General features: G+C 38.7%; 2 protein-coding genes across 9 annotated transcripts in view; one reads left to right on the top strand and one right to left on the bottom strand.

Annotated features, from left to right (window-relative positions):
* Positions 1–2,733, top strand: part of FANCL (FA complementation group L) — an 85,497-nt gene extending 82,764 nt beyond the window's left edge. For all 4 annotated transcript variants that reach the window (XM_007053275.4, XM_027822241.3, XM_043543880.1 and 1 more), the window contains 3 exons: positions 648–764; positions 1,367–1,438; positions 1,900–2,733. In XM_007053275.4, the coding sequence (XP_007053337.2) occupies positions 648–764; positions 1,367–1,438; positions 1,900–1,935 (225 nt within the window). In that variant the 3' untranslated portion in view covers positions 1,936–2,733. The remainder of the gene's footprint in view (positions 1–647; positions 765–1,366; positions 1,439–1,899) is intronic.
* VRK2 (VRK serine/threonine kinase 2) overlaps positions 1,543–12,153 on the bottom strand; it is a 66,254-nt gene continuing 55,643 nt past the window's right edge. For all 5 annotated transcript variants that reach the window (XM_027822264.3, XM_037895967.2, XM_043543878.1 and 2 more), the window contains 2 exons: positions 6,316–6,489; positions 1,543–2,246 (listed from right to left, as the gene is read on the bottom strand). In XM_027822264.3, coding sequence (XP_027678065.2) covers positions 2,004–2,246; positions 6,316–6,489 — 417 coding nt within the window. In that variant the 3' untranslated portion in view covers positions 1,543–2,003. The remainder of the gene's footprint in view (positions 2,247–6,315; positions 6,490–12,153) is intronic.

Here is a 12,153-nt window from a genome sequence, read left to right as displayed (position 1 = left end):
GAGGTCCCCTCCAACTCTGATAGTCTATGAGTCTAAGCCTGGGTGGTAGAGACTCAGGGTCAGTGCCTACAGGTGTTTGAAACAAGATGTCTTTGTACAATAAAGGGTTACCTAAAGGGACAGATAGTGAAATGAAAGCATTAAGATGGAAGTCAGTTTGTGATGTGGCTGACAAAATCCAGGAAGCGCAACTTTGCTGGTTTGGAGACATACAGAGGATGAACAAAGAGGACCTGGTGAAGATAGCATGGAGAGTATGGTAGGAAAGAGATCCTGAGGAAGCAATGGATGGATTGAATCACAGAATATCAGGGTTGGACGGGATCTCAGGAGGTCATCTAGTCCAACCCCCTGCTCAAAGCAGGACCAATCCCCAAAGATGATACGCAGAGGGACCTTAGTTTTGCTTTGGACAAAGATGATGGATGCTTGTACAACATCATCACTGGGTGTGGGTGGAGAGAAGATGATCACATCTATTGGCTGTAAATAGAACTAGTTCCAGTCTTGGAACAGGTGAAACGGACTTTTAAAGGAAGAAATACACAATAATTAAAAAGTGGTGTACTTTATTTCTTCCTCATTTCCACCCTGTTAATGTCCATAAAGTGAACTTGTCTGAAATAGCTTTGTTTTGTATTTTTAAGGACTTCACTATGGACTGTGGTATCTGTTATGCTTACCGACTTGATGGTGCTATTCCAGACCAAGTATGTGGTGATTCCCGATGTGGACAACCTTTCCATCAGGCTTGTTTGTTTGAGGTAAAATTTTTATTAATGTAACAAATCCACTTGGCTTCAATTCATGGATCCCTAATATGGGCTTCTGTATGAGATTATTATGGAAGCAGTACAAATAGCTAGTTAAGTGACGGGTAAAGGACTGGTGAGAGAGAACAGCAATGAAGCAGAACCACTAAGCCTTCTTAATTACATATTCTTATTGCTGCTTCCGTAGTGTTCTCTCCCATCACTCACGTATGTCTTAGAAGCTCTTGGGGGGCAAGGAACCTGCTTTACTGTGTGTGTACAGGCCAAGGTCTAATCCAGACAGGAGCTTCTAGATGCTACAAAAGTAGAACTATTTAGTAATAGTGCTCTGAAAACCTCAGAAGGGAGTGTGGGGGAAGTCAGAGAGGATCGCTTTTAGCGTACTTTCAGTATGTGAAACCAGTTAATCATGATAGGTAGATTGTACAGAAAACTAATCCAGCAAAATTGCATGCTCCTAATCCAGTGTGAAAACACTACAAATCAGGGATTTATCAGATACTATGGTGAAGAGCACTGTTTATAAGAACTTTAGACTCGTTCCTAAATTGGGCATAAAATAAATATTAAGTTTTCTTTATCTTATCTTGCAGTGGTTACAAGGTCTTCCTTCTAGCAGACAAAGTTTTAATGTCATCTTTGGTGAATGTCCATACTGTAACAAGGTAAGGAAACATTTCAGGAAGTCTAATGGAAATGTATAACTGAATAAAGTCCAGTACTGGAGTTTGGGAAAAGTAGAAAAAATAAGAGCAGCAGACAGTTAATGTTAATTTGATAAACACTTGTTGATTTTATATTTTATTCCACTGTAAAAATTATAGCATGGAGTTAATTTCATGCACCAGTATTTAAAATTATTTGTTGAAACGAGAGTAAAAGTAATATGTAACAATGTCTATATATCAAACATATACCAGAGTCCTTTATCATGAAAGACACAGGAGATTTAATTCTTCTACAATTTTTAGTATTACTCTTTGAAAGGACTAGTTCTGGGAAGCATGCCTAATGTTCAGAATAGAAACAACCAAATAAAAATAGTTTAGCACACATGTAGCCTTGTACATTGTAGAAGTTAAAAGGTATCTATTTACAGTATGTTACTTCACAAATCTTTTTCAAGCCAATCTCGGTGAAAATGTCTATGAAGAAACTTTGAAAAAAGAACTTATACGGCTCCGGGTGAATGACCATGCACATAAACTCAAGACATTCTAAATGGTGACATCAAAGAAAATACAACACAAGGAATATTAATATCAGAAGTACAAGTATGGCAGTGGTGTATCGGTACCTCTCTTCAGTAAACGCAAGCTTAAAAATATTGGATACAGAAGGACTAGTAAAATCTCTATTGGGTTCTTGCAAAGATACTGGAGAATATGTAATGCTACTTTGGTGGTGTTTCTTTTTACCTTCCCAGAGAACTGTTTGGGGATAGTGCCTGGGTAGTTGTCTTACGGTGTTTTCCTGCAAGGGGGAAAAAAAATATTCAAATGTTTCCAGCATTAAACGGAGTGGAAATCTGAATCAGAAGAACAAAGATTAAAATATTCTGTTGCAGTGCTTTCTGGGGGAAACTTACATGCAAATGTCAAAGAACTACAGTGAAAGAACAAATTCTCACAAGCTTTTAGCAAGATTAGCTAGTAACGTTTGCTGAGCTACTAGGAGTAGAGATTTAACCCCTCTAGATTTTGTGAACATTGTCAGATGCAGCTAACATTCAAAGCTTTATAAATGTACAAATACAGCAGTGTTCATATCTACAGATTAATGTGGGATTTGGTTTTATAACATGTAGACTAAATGCTTTGCAAAAAGAAATAATTAGAATTTCATTTTTAAAAGCAACATCTAAGGGGCTCTAATACCTTTATCTTTGTCCTCAAAATTGTGAAAATCTATAACATTTACAATATTCTTGCTAATAAAGTTATTATATACCCATTCTAAACTTTTGATTGTCAAATTTGCTGTTCCTATTTATTTAAATTTCATTTTTTATCTCCACAGTACAGCAAAACTTGTCATGATTCCTCAAAGGTGTAGGTGGTATTTAATTTCTAGAAGCATCAACTTTATGGCTCCTTTCTCCTGCTTTGATCTTCATCTCTGAACTGACTCCTGCACACACAACCCCTATCACAAAACTTTCTTCAAAGCACAGTTGTGTTTCTTGTATTTCAATCCTGAAGTTTCTTTTGACAGTCACCTCTTCCGTTAATGTTGCTACCTTCCCATCCTACCTTCCTTCTGCAAACTCCTGTCCGTAAATATCCCCTGTTCTGACTTCCAATTTCCTCCTCTCTTTCCTGATGCCTGTTCTGACTATAGTTTTCATATTCCATCCCACGCTCATCCACAATAGTTTCTTTTGCTAAATCCGTCCCACTTATCCTCTATCCTAGCATTGTAGTCCTTTGGATGAAAAGTTTGTAGTGGAGAAAGTCAACGTGGACCCTGAATTATCTACCATTTGCCTTGCCAACTGATTTTCCTTTCTAATTAGATACAGAAGTCGTTCTTTGACGCTTCATCTCAGTTCAGTTTTCACCACAAAAAGATGAGAAGTATCTCATGAACTATTCTTCTCTATAGTCTCCAATTTAGGTGGTGTTCTACTCTAATCCTCTGTCATTTGCCTTCATACCTACTCTCATGCTCTTCCTTCCCCAGCTGGTGTTTTTTTTCTCTGCCTTCACACATACCACTGTTTCCTGTACCCTTAAAAACCCTTCTACCTTTCCAACTATCACACATTTCACTTCCAAGTCCTTGAGCAAGCCCTGAACTCTGGATTTCTTGTCAGTTCACTTTCCTCGACTCTTCTCCAATCTATTCACTATTTTCCAAGTGACTAATGACACTTTTCTTGCATCTCTTCTCCATCCTCATTCAAGTATTTTACACCCCCTACCTCTATAGTCTCCTTCAATTGTTCTACTTCCCTCCACTCTTGGTGAACTGCAGGGTTCTGTTCTTTTTCCCCTTTTCTTCCTTTTCCGGAGGTTAAGGTCATATCTGCATTCATGGCTACCAAATTACACATACCACTCCCAATTCTACTATTTCCACCCCTGATCAGTAGCAAAGAGGTATGGCATTTTCCTGATGTATTGCCTCCAAAAAACTAAATGGCAAAAACCAGATTTCTCCCTACACTCCGCATCCCAGTCTTGGGGTTGCAGTGTTGTAAATGACTCCACCTCTCACAATTAGGCTGCTACTGAATTCTGTAACAACTTCAGTGTTTTCCAGTATATGTCACTTTCTCTCCATAACTACTGCTACAACTCTTCTTCTGCCTTAATAAGTCTTGTAAACTCCTTTGTTCTGTCAAACTCAGCTTCTATCTTCCAGTCCATTTGAAATGCCACCATCAAACTCATCTTCCTTTCCTGCTGTTATAGCCATGTCATATACTGAGTCCGTTCTCTGACTCTTCATCATATTCAGCTTCCTCATCATCATGGCTGTGCCTAGACTAGAATAAGGGTATATAAAATCTTGCCTTTCCAACATTCTTTTGCTTGGACCATGCAGGCTTTGTTTCTTTTTATCTATGCCTGAAATACCCTACCTAATTTTGTACATCACAACCTATCTCTTAAATATGCTCCAAACCACTTTCGTAATCCCAATATAACTCTTCTACATCACTTTCCAAATCAGTTAAATAAAAGGAATTAGCAGGAAGCATACCATCCAACACAATATTCCCTGGGCTCATTTTGTATATTCCTTCTCCAACTTCCCTCCCCTTAATTCTTCATCTGAATTTTTTAACATCCTGACAGTCATATTTAACTGGATTCTCTTGTTAGTGATAATGTGCCGTGAGTACCAGGGAACAACTATAGTGGAATAGCCAGATTAATAGATCTATTTCCCAATTCCTTTTTCCTCCTAGGGAAGAATAACTCAAAAATACTAATGGCAACCAAATATTATGCAAAAGGCTGGTTTATTCTTGTTCTTGACACCTGATCCTTCTCACTGGTTGCTGCTTCTATTGCTTGCTCCCTCTTTCAGTCACCCAGGTATACATACTCCACAACTCCTCCCCTCCAGCTATACTAAATGTACCCTTGCCTTCCAGCTAAGTGCAGCTTCTGATATCACCACAAAGCAGGGGGAAAAAAGAGCACAAATTCCCATACTCCTTCACAATACCATGATTTACAGTGAAGATGGCACCACTGTCACTGGCAGTTTCCGCTACTACACGTGATCAATGTCAGGGACCAGTCTCTATCATTCATAACCCAGGCGATGGACTACCTGGCTGAAGAACCAAAAGCTGCTGTTTTCAGGTAAGAGGCAGGTGAACAGGGGGCTCAGGGTCTGTGGGAGAGGAGGGATTTGGACGGAAGGAGGTTGGGGATGGTCCAATTGGCTGTTTATATTCTAGCATCCAAAACAGAATTTCTGCATAAAAATAGCATCTTAATTGATACTTCCAACTCCTCCTCTGCATTCCCTCCTTAACAGGGAAGGTGATGTACAAAATTCAGGGCTGTTTTGGCAGGACTCAGGAGCCTTTTTTAATCTAACCCTTTTCCTATTAGCTGTGACCCTCTATCTGAATTGTTCTGCTCACCACTTGCCTGACTGAAGCCCTGGGGCAGTTTTGCTGTTTCTTCTTCACTTTGCTTCCTTGTATTGGAGTCTCCATGCAGCAGACTGCTTGAAGCAAAGATTTTTTAATAAAGCTGCTTTTAAAGTCTCATTCTGGTGCTTCATAAATGAGTGATTTCCTTATCCAATAAGAAGGGCACAAACTGAGTAAATAGTTACTGTTAAATTAACTTAAAACCAAAGGGGAGGGAGAGAGAGGGGTTTCTTTTGCTAAGATGCCTTCTATTCTGAACTATTCTTACTCACAAGTAGCACTGAAGCCTTTACAGAATGATTCTTTGCATTCTAGAAGTGTGAAACTGAGCCATACAGATCCACTTTGGCATACAAAGTATACAAGTTGAAGTTAATGAGGGCATTCAGACCTTTTATATAATAGAGTAGCCAATGCTATTGAGCTTTGATCAGTTAAATTCTGACTTTTCAAGGCCTGAAACCAGGATTTTATTACGGGTTAATATTAAATGCAGTTATTTGAAGACCCAGCTATTACCAAACAGTGCCAAGCAGTTTCCTCGCTGAAAATTAGAAGAGGAAAACTATTACTGACTTACAAATGTTTACTTTAATGACAACCACTACACAAGAATGTTGTCACGGGTACCATTCCTAATATCTGTGACTGTAAAGCTAATGTTAAAGGTACTACTAGACGTGTAGCACTATTTTTGAACCTAATGCACAATGATAACAGAACATTTTTTGAACTTCATTATATTTTTGGAATAATGTTATCCAATGGTGTCTAAGCATATACCAAATTCTGGTGTTACTGTGACGAATATCTAGCCTGCTGTTTGCACACATCTGTTGTGCCAATCTTTCAGTAGAAAGAAACACAGAACTATCAAAGCAGAACTTTTTTCAGTATGTTCTACTGTAATGTCAAAAATCTCACCAGCAGTGGTTCATTGTTCTGACGCATCTTGTTCAATCCAACTGGTTTCTCTTGTTCTTGTAATTGCCTGTGTGTTACTGGAATACCAGCTTTTCTCAGACAGTTACGTTCTTTATCATCCAGCTTGCTTTCTTTTTCTTTAAACTGTTTTGGTGTAGGCTTTGGTAACTTAGCCTGTTAACATAGAGTTAATAACATGATATAATGAAAACATTCAACAATTCAGAAAGAAAAGTGCTTAAATACAGTAGTAAGAATACAAACAAAGGCAAAATTCAAAAAGAAAGTCAGAGTATACTAAAAGTATGTAGAAAATAGTTGTCAAAAAATCTTTCCTACAAACAGGACAAGACTAGTGCTACTGTCATGCTATCATTAGCTACTACGTTACCAAAAGGCATTTTTACGGAAAATTATTTCAATAATTTAGAACTATATATATACTTAACCTTTGCTGGGAATGGAAATGCTTAAATTCTTCAATAAATTTCCTATCATGGCATTGAGTCTAATTAATGTTATGGTCTCAAATAAGATAAATATTACTCCTTTATTCAGTTAATCTAACCCTGGAGTGAGAAAGTTTATCTCCTCTTTTCATTTGCTAATATGTACTGGGAATAATGTTCTATTTTTTCCCATGCATCTGCAGAATGAATTTTGTTATGTGCACCAATATGGAGGTGATTACGTGGCGGGTATCTGCAGAGGGGTTTGGAGTGTGGGAGGGGGCTGGGGTGAGGATTCTGGGCTGGGGGTGAGGGATTTGGTGCCCTGGGGGTGCAGGCTGCCCCAGAGCTGCAGCGGGAAGAGACGACTCCGCCCAGCCCTTTCTACCCACAGCAGCACCTAGGCTGGGGGTGAGAGGCTCCTTCTCCCCAGCCGCGGCAGCTCTAGAGCTGGGGGAGATTCTCTCTCCACCACAGCGCTGAGCGCCCTTGATAGGCTGCTGCACAGCCATGCAGTTAGAGGGAACTTAGACTGGGAGCTATACTCAGGCGTTCATGCAGTTTTTTTCCAGTCTTATACCCACTCTAAATGTCAAATGATGTCTGTTTTTGGCATTTGTAACTCTTAATGTAAATGTAGCCAAAACACAGCCTGTAGGCCACGTGCTGTCCTTCAGTACTTCCGGCACACTAAACAACTCTGCTGTAGTAATAGTCACATGTGGCCCCTCTGCACAGCAATTCTTCCTGAGTATAGCAGTTACAAATTAAATCTGCTTCCTTTCGATGGTGTTGATTAAGTAGTTCAAGAATGGGAATTACACAAAGAAATAATAAAGGAGAGTGTTGTACCAAAGTGGATTATAGGAGAGCTACTCCATCAGCAAGCAAGAGTTGAAACACAAAACCTCTAACTAGTCAGAGAATCATAGAATATTAGGGTTGGAAGGGACCTCAGGAGGTCATCTAGTCCAACCGCCTGCTCAAAGCAGGACCAGTCCCCAACTAAATTATCCCAGCTAGGGCTTTGTCAATCTTGACCTTAGAAGTTTTTAAGGAAGGCGATTCCACCACCTCCCTAGGTAACCCATCCCAGTGCTTCACCACCCTCCTAGTGAAAAAGTTTTTCCTAATATCCAACGTAAACCTCCCCCAAGGTCCAATTCCAATACCTTAATCAACCTTCCCCAAGGTCTAATTCCAAAAAATTAACAAGTATAATTTTCAAAAGTGCCTACTGTCTAGTTTTTGAAAGGTGGTTAGGTACTGAAAGATGCAGATAGGCACCTAGTGTGATTTCCCCCCCCCACCCCAAGATAATTATCTAAATACTTTAAAATTTGATGCTTAGATTCTCTCTCTGAAATTCTCCAGGAGTTCAGCTCCCAAGTGCCCAATCCACTTTTCAAATGGGACTTAATTTCTGAAAATCTTTACCCTACACCTGTTATCTCTCCCCACCTAAATGAAGTGTATCATGTTTTGTGCAAAAAAAAAAGGTATATTACCTGAAATCTATCAGATAGGACCTCTGGTTATGCTTGGGTATTCAACCATAACCCTAGCATCCCAGGAGCATATGAGAAAGCTAAAAATATTTATCTGATGCCCGGAAGTATAGAAAGCAAATAGACATGACTTCTGTCCCAATTATCCATTCTAAGCTGATAGAGATGGAAGGAAATGGGAGGACAAGGTCAGCATTAATAAGAGTAAGGAGGCATGGAGTGCAGTATTCTCAGTCAGTTGATGACACTGTATGTCTCTCTCATCTGACTTGGACAAGGTGGTTCAGTGCCTCAGTCAGTGTATAGATGTATAGTGTATAGATGAGAGCAAGCTGGCTGAAGCTCAACCCAGACAAGACTGAGGTGAGGGTAGTGTGGAGTCCCTGGCTACTGAAAAAGAATAGCACAGAACAAAGGTAACAGGTTCTTTGGCATTACACTTCAAGACCTCTAGACTCAGTATGGTGTAAAGAAATTGGAACAGGTTCTGGCTCTTGGTCTACCCAGGATGCTCTCAGGACCTCCGAGCAATACTGATTCAGTCACATACACTTCACCCAAGCATCAACCAGGCACTTCACATTTCCAAATGGGACTAAAAATTACCTAATGCTAAAAAAATTTACTGCTTCCAACAGCTATCTTGAATTGGGGGTAAGAGAAAATGGCTATGGAGCTATCATAACAGACCTCAGAACAGGAAGTTCCAGCTGGAAGGAAGTGAAGGGCCACTCCTGCTTATACAATCTCACATGGAACATTGCATGGCTCAAGGTAGGTTCCATGTGACCCCAAAACACAGAGGTTTCTAGAGAATTCTGGGTTTGGTGTGGAGCGCGCAGACAAATCCCCAAGAATGAGGCATTACTGACAATACTCAGAGAATGTTACGCTGACATGTTGTACACGCTTTATAGTTATTGAATTACTCCAAGTAGCAGTAAGTTTTGTGTTTGTTTTTAATGGGAGGAGAGAGGTGTGTGTGGTAAGAGAAGAAGTGGAAAAGGGCTGAAAATGCAGAGGAGGTAACATTGCAAGCATTGAAAGGAAGGAGGAGATAGATGGGCTGAAGGCAGTGAGCAGTACATTGCTTTTTAAGGCATTCCACCCAGTCAGCAGTGCAGCCAGAATGCATCAGCCCTGGAAAAGCTCTCTCTGGCCCCTCCAGGAGCACACAACCCAAAATCTCCTAATCTTCCCCAAATGGGGGTGTCTCTCTTATGTCCCCCACTCCCCCAAGTTACAATACAATCAGTCAGCCCCAGCAACTGTAGGTTAAAACCTAGTTTTCTGAAAATCTTATGTCCTTGGCTTGTATTCTCTGTTCTCATACAAATGGTAACTTAGATTTGGTAAACTAAAACATTTCTTAAACTTAATGGAGAATACCAGAAACCTCCTTTTAATCATTCAGAAAATAAGTCTCCTGTCTTCTGTCCATTTTTCAGTAAATGAGATTACATTAATTTTTTTGCCCTTAAGTACATCTTGCTAGAGAAATACCCTTGAGGAAAGAAGAGCTCTAGTTTGAGGGGGCACAAGCATGCATATTTTTCAAAGTGGCAAGGCAGGAGAAATTTGAGGTTCCTCTGAAAATTTAAGTGATGATAGGTACTAAGATCAAGTCATCTGCAACAGCACAACCCTGTCTCTGACCTTGTTATTGACCATTCAAATAATTCTGCCTGTGTCCAAGGAACAGAAGCACTGATAATTGACACTTCTCCCTTATGGACTTGTAATAGGGTTGTGCACTTGCAAATTGAAGAGTTGCTACAGCACTTGCTAACTCTCATAATCAGAACAAGTTCAGCAATATCTTTCATGCTACTTTAATATCCAAGTTTAGGCTAAGTATAAAACTGAATAATTTTGTACTTTCAGCTGAAAGTTAAAAACAAAACCTGAAAACCCCTTACACAGGCATCTGGCTGTTCAGTTTTTTTTACAGTAACACAAAATTACATTTACAGAAAAACTGCTGATTTATAACAAATTGTATTAGGAACATAGGGAACAAAACTTGAGAAATAACACATTAAAATCTTTCTCAGAATGCTTTCCCTCTTGAATCTGATGTTCCTTTGGTTTCACATCCTATACAAGTTTTCACTAAGATGATAATTTTTGATCTTTATATATCTGATTTTCCTCTGACCCACTATTCTTCCTATTGCAATTAATTATTGAATGTCTGCTTAAAGCTGACAGGACAAAGCGTAAGCTTCACATCATTGGTCCAGCTTCCATTCTATGAAGAGAAAGGGTCTACAGTTTGCTGTGTACACAAATGAAAAGAACGCATAAAGAACCATAGTTTGGCTTTACTAGTCAATGTCTAATATGTAAAAATCTAAGATTGTGGTGAAGCAGAGATCTAAACATAGATCAGTAAAGGAGATGCCTTTTAAAAAAAACTTTTATATTTCAATTAAGTTTCGAAAACTATACAAACTACAAAAATGAAATAAGTTACTCAAATTAGTGTAGATTAATTGGTGACCATTATTACAAGGGAAATACTGTCACTGAAATAGCTTTGTTTTGTTGTAAAAATGATAAAAACACAAAAGTCAATAAAACTGCTAAAATAGGTCTCTGTAATTACCAAGATCAAAATACAGTGGCTTTTTATTAAACATGAACTTTTGTTCTGCCTTCTGCAATACGTAAATAGTGCTGACAATTGGTTTGTGAACCACTTGCTACAATAAAATGTAATTGTATCATGAGAGAAAGGTGACAATCAGGAGATCATGAAAAAATTACATATTCTCACTAGTAGTTAATTAGCCATGCAAAACCCCCTCAAACAGATATTCTCGTCTATTAGGAATGATTACTATGCAGGCCTACAGATGTCAATACCACAGTCATTCAAATACTTCTTTCCCTACTAATTGAAGGTTGTAAAGCTCTGGTGCCAAGGTTTTGCTTCCAAAGAGCTAATTTATGACTAGAAGGATATTTTATGTCTTCAGTTGCAGCAGCTACAAAACTCAGCAAATCAGAACCATCTGTGCACTGATACTTGAATCACCATTCATCTAGCAGCCTATCCGTCACATTAGTTTGCATCCTGCATTCTTGGCTCATGTACACTTGTGATGGTCCAAAGTTCACAAGAAATATTAAAAATGAATGATACCCTGACCCTGCCTTATTGCACACGCATCAGAGAAGAAATAGGGCTTTTGCATATGGGTAGTTTCAAGGCAGAGATATTGTGAGACTGACATTTCATATCAGGTCCAGTAAGGCTTCTAATTACATCAATCTAAATTTATTAAACTTAAAAGTTTTATGAAATGGTATAGTTTCAGACTTAAAATACAGGGGGGAAATATATAACATGATAGCTGTCAACTTTAAATCTGTGTGCTAAAAACACTATACAGCACTACATACAAATAAACTACTTAAATCCAAGGATGAAATATCCCCTTCAGATTGGTGGCTGTAGGAATGCAATGACAAAGGACCAAAAAAAAAAAAAAAAAAAAAAAAAAAAGAAAGAAAGACAGAAAATGAATTAAATGCTTTTACTTATCAAGACAACTTTGCTTTTAATGTGGCCAGAAAGAAAAACCTGGCATTGAAGCTTGTCTTCAAGATGTTAGTGAACAGAGTCCTTGACTTCCCCATTATCCTGAAAGTAAATGATTCTCCACAGACACACTACTTTGAAGTGAGAAGCTGTAGGTCAAAAGGACTCATGACAGTTTTTCCTCCTTAAGGGTTGACATCCCACTTTTTAGCAAAGCCAGGGGAAACAGGAATTAACAAATGCAATGTATTTAAAGCAAAACAATTGTTGTGTCAGTCTCATTTTGAGATCTTAAACTACTTTATCTCGTACAAAAGAAAAAACAATCATCAAA

This window comes from Chelonia mydas, chromosome 3 (assembly GCF_015237465.2).
Source record: "Chelonia mydas isolate rCheMyd1 chromosome 3, rCheMyd1.pri.v2, whole genome shotgun sequence".
Taxonomy (NCBI): domain Eukaryota; kingdom Metazoa; phylum Chordata; order Testudines; family Cheloniidae; genus Chelonia; species Chelonia mydas.
Note: the sequence above shows the minus strand (reverse complement) of the source record. Positions and strands in the feature narration are given on the sequence as shown.